Here is a 19,624-nt window from a genome sequence, read left to right as displayed (position 1 = left end):
AAGTATCGTATGACGCACGCATCAGAATGGGCCGACGAAGAGTCCTTTCCAAAATTCCGGATGTTGTTGGCGATCTCCCTCGACGCCATACAGTTCGGTACCAGTATCTCACTTTGAAAAGGAGGGGATGTCACGTGACACATCCAACCCTATGTGTCCGTGGACAAGCTACAGCATGATCAGGGTTCAGTCAATCAAGTCAGTCTAGAATAGGAAGTGATCTGGCACTTTTGTGAGTCTGTTCGCAGACTGTGCATGTCCAAACACTTAGATTAGATGCATATCCTCTGGTTGCACACAACATGACCATTAGTTTCCAGTTAGATCCCATCAATAGCATTTTTACAGTGCATAGACCTATTTTCCCTATTTTTAACGGTTTTCACTTATTATTTTTAAGTGACTTTTGTTGGAAAGTAGGTAGGGCAATTTTGCTAAGTTTGTATAAGTAGAAATCTAGCGCTAGCACTTTCTGGTATAAGAGGCAGCAGGAGCACCTTGCTCAACAGGCAACTTCTCAGCAAGACCCCCACATCAGCAGAGCTAGCGTTTGCATCTGCAAGGACCTAGCGTTTCCATCCACAGGTAGCCTGGTGTTTTGTGCAAGTAGATCAGCCTCAACAGCATCAAGACAGATCAAGAAGCCTAGCGTTTTGCATTTGCAGGACAACCGGCAGCAGTAGGATAATTGTCAGCCCTAGCGTTTTTGCATCTGCAAGACAACTCAACGTTTTTGCAGATCTTCGCGACGGAGTTCCCACAAACATCAGCGTTTTCAGTTTTCAGCAACCAGACATCGTAGATCAAGCCCAAAACCTCGTAGATCTCACCTTCCCGCAGCAGATCCTCGCCGCACGGTCAGATCCAGCGTAGTTTGCAGATTCAGCCCGGAAACCGCAGATTTCAGCATCTGCGTTTCTAGCACGTCGTCGTCGCATCGTCGCCATCGACATTGTTACCAACATAGAGTTAGAATTCAGCAGATAAAGATTTGCAGATTTCAACCATTAGCATTTTCAGATGTCAGCCCGTCTCGTCGTCGTCCTCATCGTCGGTAAGTCCAAGCATTGTAGAGATTTGTGCAATCAATAGTAGACCACTCTCGCCATAGAGAGTGGGGCCTTCGGAGGAGGGTTTGACAACATTCCGGTGTTGTATTCTTCTCTCTCTATCTCTCAGTCTCAGCACCTTCATTCACAGTGTTTATCCACTTTGTTTGTGTCCATTACACTCTCTCACTAAAGGAACGAAAGACTCTCCCTTCCGTAAGTAAAAGGAACCCTTGAGCACAGTTCGGAGCACTCATCTTGAGTAAAGTTCAACATTCACTTCCGTTGCACCTTACATCTGTCACACTGTGTCACGTGTCATCTCTCTCTCTCTCTCTCTCTCTCTCTCTCATTTCAGTTGTTATTGAAGTGTCTGTTCAATCTATTCTTTTCTATTGGCACGTGGTGCCCGTCTTGTGACAGTGGTATTAGAGCATCAGGCGTGTGCTTTTCTGAAAGCATATTGGTCCCACCAAAGAGCAGACAGAGCAAGATCGCACTTTCAAAGCTCACCGAAAATTTTAGGCTCGTGCTTTGACCCTGGACTTATTAGCCACTCCCACCCTTACTTCATCGCGCATCGGGCGCGCTCCCGTCTTCACCGCTGATGTCTTACAGGGCATAAGCCATAAAGATCACTTGTAAGAGAAGGATCCAAGATTTGTTTCGAGTTACTGTTTTTCTCAAAAGGAGTGCCATGCAAATGTTGATGTCTATAGCTACCAAGCAGCACACTCCAAGGACTTTGCAAGCTTTCAAAAATAATTTTTTGCCCGAAGTTATATGGTTTCTTACATCTTCCTTCGGAGTGCAACTTCTGGCAGAGTGGGGTATCGTGAAATGCTTGCCATGGAAACCCTAGCAGATTATAACTTGAATTTTCTCGACATCTCCCAGTAGATGTCTCTTCAAAGCAGATGACCTTGGAGGTCTAGTGCGATTGCTATCTTGGGACTACCATCGCCGCAAAAGAAACACTGTTTGTCCAAGAGCTGATGGACCATGCTATGCTCGACTACGACCCTATGGAATGAACCTAACCCTAATTTTTTGGTGCAAGTTTTAGGATGGAAAGTCAGTCGACTTTTCGAGCTCGCTATAGAAGAAGAATCTTTCTGCGCTTTGATACCACTGTAACAAACTTGGACACTCCAAGTCAAGATTCCTACAACGACACAGCAGAGATCCACTTCAAAACAGTTCACGATTAGATTCGACACCGGCCCGACAGAGTTCCGTGCCATGGCGCCCCTTTCGGTATTTCTTTTTTTATTAATCTTCAAGCAAAGTACAATTGCGTGGGTGCTCGCTCTGAGACTCTGCGTCCAGATGCTCTGCAGAGGGAGCCCCCTTGGGTTCTTAATAAAGGTTACAAGGGATGCTAAAAACAGAGCCCCAAAAGCTTCAAAATCAAAAGATTCTCTTTAAAAATCCACATAAAATAAAGCAGGTTCTCAAAGGCTTTTCAGCCAAAATTTTGCGTAGGTTATTTGCGTAGAGAAAAGCTTGCGTAGAAATCAGCCCACACCAAAGCATCTTCCGTACAGCCTGCCATGAATCGTGCCGCGAATTCCGGGTCCGTACGTTGCTGCAACGTTAGCACTGCAATGCCTTTTTCGGGACTGCCTCCCAGAGAGTGTGTGTGTGTTTTTGCTGCCCAAATGGCCACGCCACGTCACCGGTTTGTGACAGGAGAAGAAGTCCCTAAACGAGGAGGGTCGTTTCTTGCTGCTCCTCCATCCTCGCCACAGATTGCACGAGGCTCTATGGAGGATTTGATGAAATCCATGATGGAGATGATGCTACAACAGGAGGCTCAATGGGCAATAGTCGCATCCCCATCCTCACCTTGGATTGCATGAGGCTCTATGGAGGCTTTGATGAAATCCATGATGGAGATGATGCTACAACAGGAGGCTCAGCGTCGAAAGGGAATGTGAAACGCTAACGCATAGCTGCTGAAGAATGAGCCTTGCCCTACCTCACCTGTGTTTCATATAAAGGTGACCCCCAATGTCATCACTTGATCCATAAGTTACCAACCATGAGGAGCACCCTCATCAGCCCTCTAGCGTTTTGCTAGCAGCACCCTCATTAGGACTAGCACCATAGCCTTTTGAAGCACATCAGCAGTTTCAGACCCATCGCCCTCAAGAATCAAGACCAGCAAGTTCAGCCCAGCGTTTTGGCCTCATCATTGTCATCACCACTTGCATACCCAGATCAGCCCTAGCATTAGCAGTTTCCAGCCCTCAACATCAGTTTTCCGCCAGCGTATCCAGATTCAGCCAAGTGTGTCAGATCAGCCAGTGTTTTCAGATTTCAGCCCATTTCCATCTGCATCATTAGCACCCTTGACATCGGCAATAGCAGATCAGCCCATAGCCTTGTCGCAGTAGTAGATCCAAGTCAGAATCCCCAGCATTTTGCATTTTCAGCCCTTAGCCCCATAGATCCAAGCACCTACCGCATGATCATCTCAACATCTTAGCATCTAGGACCATTGTATCAGCATTTGTGCACTCTAAAGCAAATACCTCTCCAGTGATAGAGAGGGAGGCCCTTGGAGGGGGTTTTGGGACCCCATCTGGTGTTAGTTTTCTCTCTCTCTATCACTCGCAGAACCTTCATTCAATCTCTCTCTTCTAAGCTCTCTCTCTAGTCTATTGCACATCTCTTTCATGAACTAAAAGGAACCTTCTGTATGTTATGAGCACTACCATTACACATAGGCCGAGCACAGCCAAAAAACAGCCCACATTCCTAATGATCAGTCTTTGGGAGATACTAGGGCACTAACAGCTCTGCCAAGACTGGCGATTAGAGGTGACAAACTCTAACAAAGGCCAACTCAGCAGATTGGGGAAAAAGCAGGCAAGAACAAGAAGTTGAACAAGCAACCAAACATTCATCCATCCCCGACACAAGCAACCGAGCAGACACACACCCACACTCATGCATAGGCAGCACCACTAAGCAAACAAGCAAAACACACAAAGACAAAAAACTCACACAAGCAAGCAAAAAAGAAGAGACAAAAACCATGAGAAACACAGAGACCTGCTTTAGAACATAAGAAAGAGCAGACAAACAAAAAACCAGCATAGGGAGATAGGAGGCCGAGTAGGTTGTAGGAGGGGGGGGGGGGGGGATTGGAGGGGGATAGAAAGGGCTGCTGCACGTGGTTGTAGCAGGAACAAAAGGTGGTGATGGACACCACCCACGCGAGGGCAGCATGCACAGAGACATAAGCTACGACCATAGGTTCATTGCGGCAGCCTCCCCCCCACCCTCTCTCTCTCTCTCTCTCTCTCTAGGATGGGCCTCAAAAGTGAGTAGATGTCTCCCATATATTTTAATCTGTCCTGTTCTAAGTTTTAAAAAACTAGGTAGTATTTTTTCTAGTCATTAACTATGGAGAGCAACAGCTAATTGTGTGAGCACTTGACTGACTGACTGCAGTCTCAGCTGTGGATCAACTTCAGACCATGGCGGCCAAGCGTTTGTATAAAGAAGCATCGGGCCAGCTAGAGGTCAGTGGGGAAGCTTTTTCAAGTTTTCTAGATATAGCCTTGCATCTTGCTCTTTTGGCATTGGATAGTGGAAAGGCGTTTTTTATCAACTGAAGGGAGGATTCTCCGCTTGCAAAGAAAACGTGCAAGGCATTTTGTTTGCATGCTCAAGTCCTCATGCATGTCCGATTGTCTTCTTTCTTAGCTTACAATGATGTACTGTAAGAAAGTATCCTAAAAAGATTGGTATGGTTTTGGCTTGACTCGTTTCAGGCAGTGAATCAGTTGTGTGGACACTTCGAAGCATACAGAGATATCCCAAAAATCAACGAGCTAAGAGAAAAGTTCAAGAGCATCAAACAGATGCTGAAATCTCACGTGTTTTCTGATTTTTCAAGGTATACAGTCCAACTTGTAACTACGGCAATGGAATGTTTCATAAAATTTTCCTTGATCTATTGTTTGATTATAAGTTTTTAATCATAAAACATTGACAATTTTTGTATGGCTTTTCTGGAAGCTGCTATATAGTCCTCGGTGCTTAATACTAACATCGTAACTTGAATTGTTTTCTTTCGGAGGTTGGTTTGATTTTAATCTTCTTGTTCCTTCATGAGATCTGAGCTTAACATGTGTCTTAGCTAAACTTTCACTTTGTCAACTCTATGTGAGATTGAAAATGTTATATACTTTCTTTATTATTAATTTGGTGTTTCTTTTCTTAAATTTTGGTGGAAAGAAATGTTTTGTTGCTGAAGTTATTGTTGGATTTTCTCCCTTTGGATGTAGCTTGGGGACAGCACGCTTGAAAGAGGATGGGAATCTAATGCAACAGCTGGCAGATGCTTGTCTAGTAGTGGATGCTCTTGATGCATCAGTAAGGGAAGAGCTGATTGCTACTGTATGCAACAAAGAACTAACTGCATACCGCCAGATTTTTGAAGGAACAGGTCTGTGTCTTTCTCTCTTTCAAAGGTAATAGCAGCAAGTTGAGGGTGCAGATGCTGTTAACTGCTGTGAAAGTGTTGTATCGTGTTCAAAAGAGGGTACTTCTATATGGTTTAATACTTACACTGCATCAAAGAGCAGAACTTGCAAGGTTGGACAAAGTAGAACGCCGTTATGCATGGATAAAGCGACAGATGCGCACAAATGAAGAGATTTGGAAAATATTCCCTCCATCTTGGCGTGTGCTTTACCTACTCTGCATCCAGCTATGTAAAGCCACAAGGTATTGCCTGTTGCACTGCCTGTGTTCGGAAATTTTGGAAAATATGAAAGTAGAAAAACATATAACATGGCGTGTGCTGTGGCTGCATTTTCTTTCACTACTGACACCTTGAACCTTTTCTTTCTTTCTAGGGTGCAGCTGACTGAGACTCTTGATGAGCTTAGAGAAAAGCCTGATGTGGCTACTCTCTTGCAGGTATCTGCAAGAAATAATTATGTCACTTTGAGTTCAGTTTGAGGGTGAATGGACATTTGATAAATCTTGCAAATTGGGCCTGTAGACTTTGAAGAGCACCACAGATTTCGAGAAAGATCTTGCAATCACTTTCGGAGAGGGAAATGACCCCGCTGTTAGCAAGGATGTGGATAGTGCAGATGAGTCTGACGATGCCCAACCAGAAAAAGAAGACGAGCACTCTGCCTCAGCAATAAGGAAGAAGTATGAGAAGCAACTTGCAGAAAAAGCTGGCAAAAATGTACAGTCTAGCAGTGTATTTAGTATTTCTGGGATGAAATAGCTGTGATGTCTAGCTCCTTGGGTTGTAATAATCTTCTGTCATATGTGCCTAGTATAGAAACATCTTCTCGTAAAGCATTGCTTGAAATGTATTGCAGGGAACAGAAGATAATAGCACTAAGAGTCCAGCATCAATGCCTGTAAGAGAGTTCTATTGAGTCCTATTTTGACAGGCTGTTTTGGGTTATTGTCTGAGTGTACTTTTTCTTTGGCTGAAGATACAATTGAGCTTTTACGGCATCATCTCTTCTTGCTTCGAGCCACATATGTCAGCATATGTTGAGCTGGAGGAGAGGACATTGATGGAAAGTGTAGACAAGCTAGTCCAGGTATCCAAAGAGCAGGATGCCCACAGTCCAGTTTCTCTGCATAATACTGAAATTTGAATGTGTGCTTCTCGTGTCCATTACTTCCCTGCAGACAGAATCATGGGAAGCCGAGGAAGGCAGCCAAACAAACATTCTATCTAGCAGCACCCAGGTTTGATTTGTGTAGAGATGCTATTTTTGGGCTTAAATGCTCCCATAAATGCAATACTCTAGAATTTGCCCATTGCTTTGATTTGAAGTTCTAGCCTTTTGTAGCTTGAAAGCAGAGCTGGACAGAATTTAGAAATATTCATGAAAAGTGTTGCTTAGATTACATTCAGATATCTGCCTCATCATTAACAAAAACGTGTGTACATTTTTCTTGAAAATGTTAGAGGTTTCTCAAGTTTCCTTTCTTTTTGGGTTCTGAAGTTAATTACTGACTGCTTTATCTGACACAGGTGTTCCTAATCATCAAAAAAAGTTTAAAACGTTGCTCTGCTCTCACTAAAAATCAAACGCTTTACAACCTTTTTCTGGTAGGACACGTATCAGTTAGCAGTTTTAATACACGTAATTTTTGTGTTTGAAGGGAATTGACTTCTCTTAAGAATCCAACAGGCAGTGGGATTTTGTGGATGTTCAGGTGTTTCAAAGGATTTTGAAGGCCTATGCTTCAAAGCTGCTGTCAAGGCTTCCAAGGGGAGGAACGGGCATTGTCGCAGCTGCAACAGGGACTGATGGACAAATCAAAGTGTGTGAACTGGAGGCTGAGTTCTTCTCGTGCATCATTTTTTTCCATTCTTCGTTTTGTTCCATTGTTTTTTTCCATCCAGCTTTAAGAGTTGTTCCATTGCTTCTCTGTGTGAAACGCAGACCTCAGACAAAGACGAAAGGGTCATCTGCTACATTGTAAACACTGCAGAGTACTGCCATGAAACAGTAAGTATCATCAACCGGCAGTTGTTTTCTTGCTTTCCACATTGGAAGTGCCTGTATTTAGCATTTTCGGCGTGCATTTAGAGCAAATGTGACAAAAGCCCTATTGCCTGCTTGGTTGGAAGCTTGCAAAAAGTGTGGTATGTGTGTTTTGCATGAGCCATATCATTTCTGATTGAGTATTAGTTTTACAGTACCGGCCCAAGAAAATAGGGCAGCTTTTATTGCCCATTGTTTTTCAACAGAAACTACTACTATATAACACTTCAGTTTGGATTTTGGGGTTTTACTTGTTGGTTTGGAAAGGCCATGCCTTAGAACCCTTTGTTTGCATTTGTGATTAGTTTAAGGCGAAGGATGAAAAGATCAAACTCTTTTTTTTTTGTTAGTGACTAATTACATGGAAGGCCTTCTCCAGTCTTCTGGATGCAACATCTTGGCACTGCTGCTCTTTATCCTGTGATGTAACATTTCCCAGTTTTTATTAATCCCCATATTCTATCAGAAATGTGATAGCCCATTGCAGCAGCATCGATTAGAGGGGTTTGTGAGTATGGTTGTTCTAAATTTTTTGTGGTAGATGACCATCTTTACTAATTCACATCGAAATTTCTGTAATGGCAATGGCTCGCTGTCTTTGTGGAGAGTCCTTATACTCGGTATTCTATAACCTTCATGTGGTTTTTAGAAATCAAAGCTTCTTGTGTGATGAATATGGTTGTCATGCACAAAGGCATCCCGTTAACATGTGGATGCTGATGTTAGTATGGTACTACTTGGATGAAAAAATAAAGATTTGTAGCATTTATGGTCTTCACTAAACCATACTTAAAAAAAGACAGTAGATGCACTCAAACATCTGCTGCATGTCATAACTCCATGGCTGTTTGTGTAACGAACTTTTCTGGAATGTGATTAAGGCAGGGCAGCTGGCTGAAAATATCTCAAAAATTATTGATGTACAGTTTGCAGACAAGGTTGACATGTCAGAGGTGCAGGTAAAAATAGGACAGTAGAGATATAGTTTGTCACAAAAGTATGCTGCCTAAAATCATACTTTCAGGATGAGTTTTCAATGGTCATTACAAGAGCACTCGCCACTTTAGTTCAAGGCTTGGAGACCAAGCTTGAGGCTGAGCTAGCGGCTATGGCACGTATAGCATGGGCTACCGTGGAAAGTGTAGGAGATCAATCAGAGTACGTTGTTTTTTCAATTACAACTCGTTAACACAAGGACAAAATTCAACATTTAATGTCTTATGAAGATGTTGGTTGTATGTCACATGGATTCAGACTGCTTTTGTTCTGATAAAGACCAAGTATCAAATTTCATGTGCTTTTTGATCAGTCTGGCAGATTATTCAGTTTTTGCTGCTTTGATAGCAAGGTTCTTACTTGTGTCTATACAGGTATGTAAATGGTATCAGCGCAGTACTTTCAAGCAGCGTGCCTGCTATTGGTGCCCTTTTGTCCCCTCTTTATTATCAGTTTTTCTTAGATAAGGTAAGGATTTTTCTCAGGTTTTGTGATGAGTCCTATGGTACGTGAAATCTCAACGATGCAGTTTCCTGACACATGGTTTAAATGCAGCTAGCAGCATCGTTCGCACCACGTTTTTATGCCAATATCTATAAATGTAAGCGCATTTCAGAGACAGGAGCACAACAGGTATGTTAACAGAGTAGCCGAGATTCCTTCAATCATGCAATAACTGGGTATTTGTAAAGTCTTTGGGTTTGGGGTTTCTAGAACAAATTATGTCTCGTGGTTGTGCCAATGAGCTAACGGGATAGGGGCACTTATTATTGCTTTTTATATATAGATGCTACTTGATACCCATGCTGTGAAAACATTGCTGCTTGAAGTGCCTTCCCTTGGTGGTCAGGTTTGGATTTACCATAATCTTCTCTATTATGTTTTACAAGGATATGCATGATTATGCTTTGTCCTTGCAAACAGAATGCTGCCTCTGCAAGCTATAACAAATTCGTTGGTCGCGAGATGGGCAAGGCTGAAGCTCTTCTCAAGGTCTGTGACTTTGCTAAGAATAAATTCCCGTTCCTGTTGTCGATCACTGATGTAGTAACCCTGCATCTTCGTTGCAAGAATGATTTTTTTTTTTTTTTTGAGAAAAAGATCCTTCTATTAGTTAATGAAAACTGCCCATAGGGCTACAACCACCTCTGCAAGAGAGGGCTACAACAAGCATGATGGGGAGACTCTCCCAATGAAAAAACAGCATATATACAATGGGGCTAAATCAAGAGATGGGAGGAGGGAAAAGCCACACAGGTGGACAGTAGTGCCATCTGAGCACCCCCTGGACTATGGTGTAGAAAGGCCCAGGGCGCCAGAGTCGAAGGAAAGCCTCGCGGCGCTCCCGCATGCGGTCGGAGCTGCCCTGTAGTCCCTCAAGCTGTCCTCTGAGAGTATGGATCAGCTCTAGCCAAAAGTCACGAACAGTCTCTGCTGGTGGCACAGGGCGAGCCTCAAAGATGCGGAAACAGCGGGCCCGCCAGATGAACCAAAATGTCAGGCCATTGATGAGCTCCCAACACTCCTCTCTCTCACTGCACCACTCCAGTGGAGTAACTCTGTAGCAGGCTGGAGTGTAGGTCTCCCCCCCTGTATCACTATCATCCTGCTGGTGGAAGATAGCTCAAACTGAAGTGCCGGGCCCGTGAGGGTGGACCAAGCCGTTGCCCCCCAAGTGTACTGGCGAGCCGTGGAGAGAGCAAGCATCAGCCGAAGAACTCGTAGCCACACCTACTGGGCCGAGGGATAGTCCCAAAGACAGTGACGCTGACTCTCTACCAAATGGTCACAAGCTGCACATGTGGCCGAGAGACCACTATGCACAAGCCAGCTCCCTACTGCTGTGGCTCTATGTGCGACCAGCCACTGAAACAAGGTGACTCGCCTCGGCTGTCTGGAGTCCCACAGCCTCTGCCAAAAAGCTACCAAGAACTCGACTGTGAGGCCCTCCTCCTGCCAATGACGTGCTGCAGCGGGGCGGGCCTCTCTCTGTGCTGCAAGTATATGACGTCCAAGCCGAACAGTGTACTGAAAGAAGGGGACTCCTGGGCGGTCTGCAGAAGAGAAGGGGTCCCTCCAAAGCCACTCACCAGGATCCCACTGTACTCGTGCCAGTGGACAGCACTCCCAAGCCCATAGCCTCTAGTGTCCTGTCTCAAGAGCTACTAGGTCAAGGTCTATGACGCAAGTCCTCCCACAGATGCCCACAACTCGGATCCTCTGGAAACAACACTCTGCTACCTGCGGGGCCTCTACTGCAACTTGCTGTAATCGTCCCCCACCCTGAAGCTCGAAGATCAGGGCTGGGACAGTCTCTGAGCAAGCCCTGATTGAAATGAGAACCTCCAGTCGTGTGAAGGCTCCCATCCACGGGGGTGCTACTGGCTCGAGAGGCGTGAGCCACTCAGCTGGAATTGACTCTGAGATGTCCTGACACATTCTCTGCACCCCTCTCATGCCCTGTAGCTGGATAGCCTGCACCTCCTCTGACAAACCTGTGAACTCTAGCCAGTCACCTAGAGAGCGCGCTGGACCAGCTGCCATGGGACCCCAAGAAACATGAGGCTAACTCCCAACCAAGTGGCCTCTCTGAGTGCTAACCATGGGGTTCCAGACGAGGGGCTGCCGTAGGCGCTCCTTCGTGCACGTCGGCTGTCTTTGCTCTAGGCCACGGCGTAAGAGCTCCCAAGATCGAAGCAAACTCACAGCAAATCGGTCCTCCAGTCTCCTGCTCAAACCAACTCGGCGCAGCTCTGTAAAGATCCATCTGGTCGAAGGTTGCCAAGGGCCTCCTGACTGAGGCACCCTGGCACGAAGCCTCTGCAGCAAGAACTCCTTCCAGGGCTCCTCGCCTGGAAGAAGTCCTCCTCCGACGAATTTCCCAAGAAGGGCTCTGCTCTGCTGTGCTGGATCAATGATCCCAAGCCCTCCCTGAGAACAAGGAAGTGTGATGACCGACCAAGCCACCTTGGCTCGGGCAATCTGAGTGTCGCGACCTGACCAAAGGAAGTTCCTGATCAGCCTCTCTACCTGGCTGATACAAGAACATGAGAAGATCCAGCAAGAAGTGATGTACCACATAGTCGCCAACAACACCTGGTTGGCAACTACTACTCTACCAGCCAGCGAAAGTCGTGCTGAGCTCCAATGTAACAGCTTTCTCCTGATGGACAGGAGAAGAGGAGGCTGGAGCAATCTGCTGCTCGGGGGACAAGTCCAAACCAACCTGACAACCCAAGTACCGAATTGCAGTCCCTGGAGGAATCCACCTGAAACCCTCTCCTGGCATCCAATCTGACATAGGAGCACTGCCAACCGAGAAAGCCACTGTCTTTCTCCAGTTGATCAGTGCGCCCGATGCACAACAGAAAGTCTCCAAAGCCTGCTCACAGCTCTGTAAATTGGCCTCCTGGCCCTCTAAGTACAAGGCCGAGTCGTCGGCAAACTCAGCGTCCAGAAGCTCATCTCCCCGTATAGGGAGTGCTAAGCCCCTCAGACCAACCTGCTGTGACACCAAAAATCTGCTCATCGCCTCCGCATAGAACAGAAAGAGAAAGGGGGCAAGAGGACAACCCTGTCTGACCGATCGTGTGAGCATGAAGCGCTCACCTCTACCTCCTGCCAAAAGCACCTGACTGTGAGCCTGTCTGTACAAAGCTGACACCCCTCTGATCCAAGCATCTGAGAAGCCCATCCTGTGTAGCGTGCCCTCTAGAAAGTCCCAGTCAACTCTGTCGTATGCCTTCTCAAAATCGAGAAGAAGAATCACAAGGTCCTCCCCACGGAGTCGTGCCAGGACAGAAGCCTCCCAGAAGGTGAAGATGTTGTCAAGGATACTGCGTTCCTTGTCAAAACATGTCTGAGTCCCATGTATAAGGCTCTCCAAAAGTGGCTGAATCCTCAAACTCAGAGCCTTGGCAAGAATTTTGTAGGCTGAGTTTAGGATGGTGATGGGGCGCCACTGTCGAATCTCATCCAAGGAGCCACCCTCCTTTGGAATGAGGTAAATCAGGCCCTCACTCATGCTATCTGGCATCACTCCTGTGTGCAGAATGTACTGAAAGGCACTACAAAGATCTGGGCCAAGCAGGTCCCAGTACTCCAAGAAGAAGCTGGGAGTTAGCCCATCCTCACCTGGACAACTACCACGAGGGAGGGCCCTAAGAGCCGTGTGCAGCTCCTCAAGCTGAAGAGGTATCTCTAGCCTCTGGCGCATCTCCTCAGTCACAAGACAAGGCATCTGTGCCCAAACCTGCTCCCTGCATGCATCCTATCTCTCTGACTGGGGCTCAGTCGACAGTAACTCACGGTAAAAGTCAGTAGCAACTGCACGCATATCCTTGGGCTCACAAACAACTGACCCATGGGGTTTCCTCAATTGATTGACCTTGGCATGCGAGTGCTGAGGTCCCACTGTCTCAAAAAAAGCACCTATCACTCTGTCACCCACCTGAGTCCACTGAGATGCCTGTCGGTGAAAGGCAAACTCATGGCGCCTCTCCTCTGTGCAAGCAAGCTCCTGTCGAGCCTGCTGTAACTGCTCCTCCAACCATGGACTGTCTGGATGCTGCTCCTGCATCCTCTGTAGTGAAGCAATGCCTCGTCTGAGACGTTGCTCCTCCTTTCTCGCTGCAGCCCGTCGAGCCTGAGACTCCTGGAGAAAAAAGTGGCTAAGCTGAGCTAGGCCTAAGGCCACTCTGTCTGCAGGTATAGCCTGGCTGTCCATGCCCTCTGTCCAGAGAGCCTCCACCCTCTCTCTGAGTGCAGAGTCCAACAAGACCCGCTCTGGGATGCGAAGCATCGTGCTCCCACTCCTTTGCCTGTCTGCCACTGTGAGGATCACTGGTGCATGGTCCAAGAAGGATGTCCCTGCCAAGATGCCCACTGAGCCCCCCAAGTCACTGAAGTGGTCACTAGTGTAGAAGCGATCTATCCGCGATAGATTCACTCCTCCCACTCTGCGGTCTGATCTAGAGAAGGCAAGACTCTCTGGAGGCCTCACAAAGCCAGAATGCTGCCATGTATCCGAGACCCTCAAAGTCATACACAACCTCTCCCAAGCTGCTAACTCGACTCCATGCACAGTAGCATGGCTGCCTCCGATCTTGTCAGAAGGGTCCTCCAACATGTTGAAGTCCCCTCCTACACACCAATGGTCAACCTGTGGCAAAGACTCAACAATCTGTGACCAAAACTCTGCACGAGCACTCGCCACATTGGGCGCATAGATGTTCTGGAAGCCCACAAGGCCACCCTGAAGCTGCATAGTAATCCACTGAGCCCTGCCTGGCACAATAATCCCTCTGCCCACAATGGCCTGTTGCAATGAGTCCGCAATAGTCATACATACCCCACTTTGGATGCCTCCAGGTCCAAAAGCAGCTGACCAAAAGGTATCATAACGTCCACGCAAAATGTGACCACATCGCCGAATGCGGCTCTCAGACAAATGGTGCTCCTGAAGCATAAGGAGATCAATCTCTCCTCCCACAAGGCAACGCTGAAGCTCCTGACGCAATCGGCCCCGCTGTCGCTGAAACTGGGGCCCACCTAGTCCCTGCATGTTCCACAAGACGATCCTCATGGGGAGCGAGAGAGAACAGATGCTGCCGCAGCAGCAAGACGGGCTATCTTCGAGGCTGGCTTGGATGGGGAGTAATCCGCATCCGAGCGTCCTCTAGATAGGCGAGACTGCAGTGAGTGCCTGGCCCAAGCCCAAGCAGAGCGAGCCGTGCGTAAAGCAACCTCCTCTGTCCAGGAATGTATACATAGCAAGGCAAACACCGCGTATCAGCAAAAAAGTACACCACAATGTGCCTACATCCTGTTGAGTCGGGGGTGTCACCGCAAACTTGGCGAGTGGCCACAAAGTCTGCAGCAAATCTGTAACTCCAAGTTCTCCCATGTGGTGAGAGAACTTGAGAACCTGTGTATGCAACCATCCCACCACTGAGTCGAGGGACCACTCTGTCTCGGTCCGACCACAGAGGGGGAAGGAGAAACCAACTGCCGAGTCCAAGGCCTCTGTTCCCCTAGCGGCGAGGAACAAAGCGTGGACCCTGAAGCAGGCTGCCTCGTGGTCTGCTGCGGAATCGCCGAGGAAGCGAGTGAACCCGTAGTCGAAGAAATCCTAGCGGCGTCGGAGGTCAATGCTCGTCAGACCACGAGGGATAGCTGCAAGGGAAGATGTCTGAATTTGCAGAGGGGGCCGCAAGAAGGGCTTACCCTCTCTCGCTAGGCGACTCGTGGCAAAGGTGCTGCCAAGAGATCTCCTAGCCGCCGGCGAGGGACCAGTCTCCTGAGTCGACTGTGGTGCTGGAGCAGGAGGAGGGGGAGAAGGAGCTGGGGGGGGGGGGGGGCGGGGCAGAGGAGAAGAGAAGCGGGGTGGGGCGACAGAGACAGGGGGGCGAGGAGGGGAGTAGGCGGGAGCAGAGGGCGGGGGAGGGGAGGAGGAGGAGGAGGGGGGGGGGGGGGGGGGGGGGGGAGGGGGGGGGGGGGAAGCTAAGGTGGAGGGTGGCGTAGGGGGCTCCTCCTGCTCAAGAGGACCAAAGCGGTTCCCCGTGGGAACCCACTGCTGTTGAGTAGGCACCTGAGGGCCAGGCTGTCGCTGTGGCCCCTGGCGTCGATGGCCACGGGCCTGCTGCCACCCCTCCTCCGCTGGAGCCCCAGGCTCGGAGGGTGGCTCTGAATCTGTGCGCTGTGCCGTTGGCTGTGGCTGCGGCCCAACCTTGGCAGGCTGGGGCTGAGGCTGAGGTGCAGGTCGTGGCCTCCTTCGTGGACAGGCCTTCGCTAGGTAGCCCATCTTTCTGCAAATGAAGCATTGGTTCGGGAGACCCGAGTACTCCACACTCTGTCTAAACCAACCCCCACTCACCCGAGGCAGAAGGATGACCTTCGGGAGCGTGTGTATCTCTGACCAAAACTCGAATTGAAGGGATGCCAGCCGCCTTGGCAGCTACTGATGCTGCCGTACGAGGTGTCTCAGGACAGTCCCGATGGCGGAGCCAATCCTAGAGAGAAGTGGAAGGTACTCCCTCCGTAAACCCGGAAAGCAGACTGAGATGGGGATGTCTGCCTCCTCTACTAGCACATCCGAGGTCGGGTCAAAACCATGTCGCCACTGTCGAAAGTGGCGCGTGATGCTCGGATGGCCAGTGGACTCATAGCTATGACCTTGGAGGCCATCTCGGAAGTCTCGAACTCAATCTGGTAGTACCCCCGTTCGAGAATCTGGACATCCAAGATCTTGCCCACCTCTGCGAGAAGGCGGGCCTTGAGAAGGTCTGGCAGCTCTCCTCTGCTAGGACGGGTGCCGAGAACCTTGCAGATGACAGAAGTCGCCTGCAAGCGCTCTACCTCTGCGGCAAGGCTCGCTTGCTCTGTCGGCGAAAGAGCAAGCCGAATGGTAGGCTCAGCGGGGTCGGGCGAGGGGGCTTCAGGTGAGTCCCTCTGTGGCGGAGCTGGAGCCTCCATCTGTGTCTACTGCTGAGTCGAAGAAGCGGACGGTGGAGAAAATCTGCAACCGAGCACGCCAAGCACTTGTCCGAAGAAGTGTTGCAGAGCTAGGTGCAGAAGACCTTCGGGAACGATGAGGACAGGGGGGACGGGGGGGGACGGCCAGGGAATGGGGGCCAGCGGCGGGCTTGGGGGCAGCTAGGGGCGCGGGCGGCGGGCAGCAGAGGGCGAGGGTGGCGGGCAGGGCTGGGCGAGGGGGGCAGCGCGAGGGCGAGGGGGCAGCGCTGGGGGGGCTGGAGGCAGCGCGAGGGCGAGAGAGAGGGGGGGGGGGTGAGGGGCAGCGATGGCGCAACAGGGGGGGGGAGCGTGCAGCAGCAGCGAGCGTCAGTCAACAGCTCAAGAATGATATTATTAGTTTTTGTATTTGCCAATCATATGCAGATTGTCCTAAAATTTACTGGGACATGATTGAAACATGCATGACCATGGCTGTAATGCCTTCGTACTCATCATCTATTGCTAGGGTTAATCTTGCATGCGCTATAGCAGACATGTGGATTTAGAGCTTGCCTTCAGAAAAGGGTGATAGCTTCGATGGTCTTGTTTTTCAATTGCCACTTTTGGGTGCTGTTTAATTGTTTTATTAAAAAAAAGCAAGAATTTAGTTATAACCAAACATGGCTCTGGCATTGGCAGGTCATTTTGTCACCAGTCGAGTCGATTGCTGACACATATCGCGCCTTATTGCTGGAAGGAACTGCGACAGACTTTCAGCGCTTACTGGACTTGAAGGTCCTCAACTCCTTGATTCTTACTTATGTCCATGCCAATTAAGAGATTGACTGTACATGTGAATGGAATTTTTGTGGCTTATCCATTACTTTCATGTTTTACAGGGCTTGAAAAAGGCCGAGCAACAACCACTTCTGGACTATTTTAACAGGCGAGGCACGAGTGGGGTAGCTCCCAGCAGTCCCTTGAGCACTGCTGCCCCAATCGCCGCTTTAGCTCCAGCCACACCACCCACTCCTGCCACCCCAACTGCTATCACAATAGCAAGTAGAGATGCTATGATGGCACGGGCTGCTGCATTAGGCAGGGGAGCCATGGCTCAGTCCGCAGCTGCCGCGGCAGCGGTGTCGAGTACCGGCTTGAAGCGAATTTTTGCTCTGGCAGAGTCTGCTAAGGAAGGAGCCTCAAAGAAGGAGGGCACATTCAGAAAGCTATTCAACACATAGTGCAGCTCTTCAACTGATGTGATGGCCATGCCTAACTGCAGCAGCGTGAGGCTATGCTCTAAATGGTATCCTGTTTATTTTTTGATTTATTTTTTTGAAGCAATGGAGCCTGAATAGATGCGGTTCGGGTGCTAGCCTTGTGTTGTGATTCTTTGGGCATTTAGCTGCTGTTGCCACTTCTTGCAGCCATGTTGAGCTCATGTATGCCACATCCTTATGGCAAAGAAGCCTGAAGCTGCTTTATATGTCGCCAAGAGCAATGTAGCTGAAATACACCGCCTCTTTATGGGCACGGGAAATGAGCCGGATCATTTCTATCCCTCATCAGGTGATTGTATATTTTGTTCCTGCTGTATTTTGCAGGTCACTTTTTCTTGTTTCCTTGATTTATTCTTTGGACGAGGAAGGTTTATGTTGCTCTTTGGAAACCACCTCATCTTACATCATACAAAGTGAGCTAAGCGTGGATGATGACAGTCATGTGACTGTTCTTTGGGCTCCAACATATGTAATAGTGCAATGTAGGGACGTGTTAGACGGGTATTGTTACTTCTGCGCTTCTGTTGTGTAGAGGTGGTGATCCCCACCAATGAACTAATGATAAAGGTCAAAGCTTGCTGGAAACCCTTTTTAACCTTATACAGCCCTGTATTAAAGTCAGTCAGAGTTTTGAGTCCTTTTTGGGTCTTTTGGTTTCACCAATCGATGCTTTTCAGTATTGAAGAGGTAGTTGATCAGTAGGAAATCAGTAACTTGGGACATAATTCTCTCTGTTGGGGCTAGAGTTTCTAACCACGTTTATATCTACTGGTTCGAAAAAAGCTTTCCTTTCCAAGCATTGCAGCACAGGTGGAAAATATTAGGTCATAATGTCAATTGAAGATTATGGTAAAGAGTGGGGAATAAATTTCAAGTGTTGTGCACTCTGAGGTTGTCTTGGCCTACTGTTGCAAGATTTCAAATCATCACCGGTCATTTGTTCCCCAATTGCCCAATATACAGATGATCAATTAGTTGTGCCACACAAATTTTTGTCGTCCTCTGTGGGTTTTCAAGTACGTAGGAAAGACCTCTTGACCACTTTATCTGCTTGTGCCCATTTGGTACTAAAGATGGTGATTTAGTGTCTGGCTTCATGGAGTCAAATGATGTCCAATATATGAAGGGGAAAGTAGCTTTGAATAGTCTTGGAAGGGAGATGACCCCAATAATTGGATCAAGGCCATGTGGTTTGCCCATCGAACATTTAATGCAACACTCTCTGAAGGAATTCACTTCATTTTAAGCAATGAGCAGGAGAGAAGATGTTAAAGTTCTAGCATCTCACATGAATAACCCAACATGATCCCAATATTTATTTTGTCTTTAGGTATTTTTATTTTACTTATTTGATAAGATTTTGGGTAGGGCAATTTATGAAAGTGGTACTTAAGGTCCCTAGGTTAGTATATAAGAACATCAAGCCCTCATTGTATCATTATCTATATCATTGTCCACTTGGTTGGGTCAACAAACTCTATTTCATTATCTTGCGTATCGTTAAAATTCCAAGCGATAGAAGCCAAGGTACTTTTTCGTTTCCTAAAAGACAAACCATTGCTCTCTCTCTCTCTCTCTCTCTCTCTCTCTCTCTCTCTCTCTCTCTCTCTCTCTCTCTCTCTCTCTCTCTCTCTCTCTCTCTCTCTTTCTCTCTCTCTCTCAAGCTTCCCTCCTCCCCTTTTTTCTTTCAAGCCCCTCGTATACCTCCCTTTTTTTCTCAAGTTGAAATTTTTAGAAATTTAGCTGCAAAATATCGCATTTCAAAAATTTAAAAAAGAATAAGAATTTCACTTGCGAAAACTGCAAGCAAGGTCAGAAATTTCAAGATTGCGGGTTGAAAATTTCAGAAAGTGCAGAGATTGTGGATAGATGCAGAGTGCGCTGTATGGATGATGTGGAGAGTGTACACGAATGCAATATATGCATAATGTGGAAACACATTTTCGTAGTGTGTATTTCACTCACGAACTTTCTCTCTCCTCTCAAGCATGAAGCAGCAAAATGGAAAAGACGACCTTTGGAGGTTGCCGTTCAAAAATGCAAAGAAGAAATGGGTGAGACCATTAACAAGATTAATCGCAACCTCCTAGGTAAAATAAAAATACTCGAAGAATGCGTGTTGCGCCAAGAAAGCACGATAAACATACTTGAGAGTCGGGTGACGCCACTCAGAAGGAGCTTGTAGAGATGCGATCACGACACACATTTGAAGAAGGCAAGCTTCAACCCTCAGTAGTTGACGAACTCAACACAATTACAGAAGAAATGTAGGCAATCAAAGATGGGGAGAAGCGACACTAAG

The 19,624-nt window shown here is 47.7% G+C and overlaps 1 protein-coding gene across 4 annotated transcripts in view; it reads left to right on the top strand.

Moving 5' to 3' along the window:
- HIT1 (Membrane trafficking VPS53 family protein) overlaps nt 1-17,922 on the top strand; it is a 56,604-nt gene extending 38,682 nt beyond the window's left edge. For 3 of the 4 annotated variants that reach the window (XM_086497705.1, XM_086497706.1, XM_086497704.1), the window contains 20 exons: nt 4,512-4,582; nt 4,835-4,959; nt 5,351-5,511; nt 5,651-5,792; nt 5,924-5,987; nt 6,073-6,267; nt 6,407-6,448; nt 6,527-6,637; nt 6,729-6,788; nt 7,078-7,155; nt 7,263-7,370; nt 7,493-7,558; nt 8,476-8,553; nt 8,619-8,752; nt 8,965-9,058; nt 9,146-9,223; nt 9,378-9,440; nt 9,515-9,583; nt 16,742-16,837; nt 16,942-17,922. In XM_086497705.1, the coding sequence (XP_086353831.1) occupies nt 4,512-4,582; nt 4,835-4,959; nt 5,351-5,511; nt 5,651-5,792; nt 5,924-5,987; nt 6,073-6,267; nt 6,407-6,448; nt 6,527-6,637; nt 6,729-6,788; nt 7,078-7,155; nt 7,263-7,370; nt 7,493-7,558; nt 8,476-8,553; nt 8,619-8,752; nt 8,965-9,058; nt 9,146-9,223; nt 9,378-9,440; nt 9,515-9,583; nt 16,742-16,837; nt 16,942-17,283 (2,177 nt within the window). In that variant the 3' untranslated portion in view covers nt 17,284-17,922. The remainder of the gene's footprint in view (nt 1-4,511; nt 4,583-4,834; nt 4,960-5,350; nt 5,512-5,650; nt 5,793-5,923; nt 5,988-6,072; nt 6,268-6,406; nt 6,449-6,526; nt 6,638-6,728; nt 6,789-7,077; nt 7,156-7,262; nt 7,371-7,492; nt 7,559-8,475; nt 8,554-8,618; nt 8,753-8,964; nt 9,059-9,145; nt 9,224-9,377; nt 9,441-9,514; nt 9,584-16,741; nt 16,838-16,941) is intronic. The other variant, XR_015186081.1, reaches the window with a different exon arrangement.
- The last annotated feature ends 1,702 nt before the right edge of the window (nt 17,923-19,624 follow it).

Source organism: Adiantum capillus-veneris, chromosome 23, assembly GCF_014529385.1.
Source record: "Adiantum capillus-veneris isolate H3 chromosome 23, ASM1452938v2, whole genome shotgun sequence".
NCBI lineage: Eukaryota > Viridiplantae > Streptophyta > Polypodiopsida > Polypodiales > Pteridaceae > Adiantum > Adiantum capillus-veneris.
Note: the sequence above shows the minus strand (reverse complement) of the source record. Positions and strands in the feature narration are given on the sequence as shown.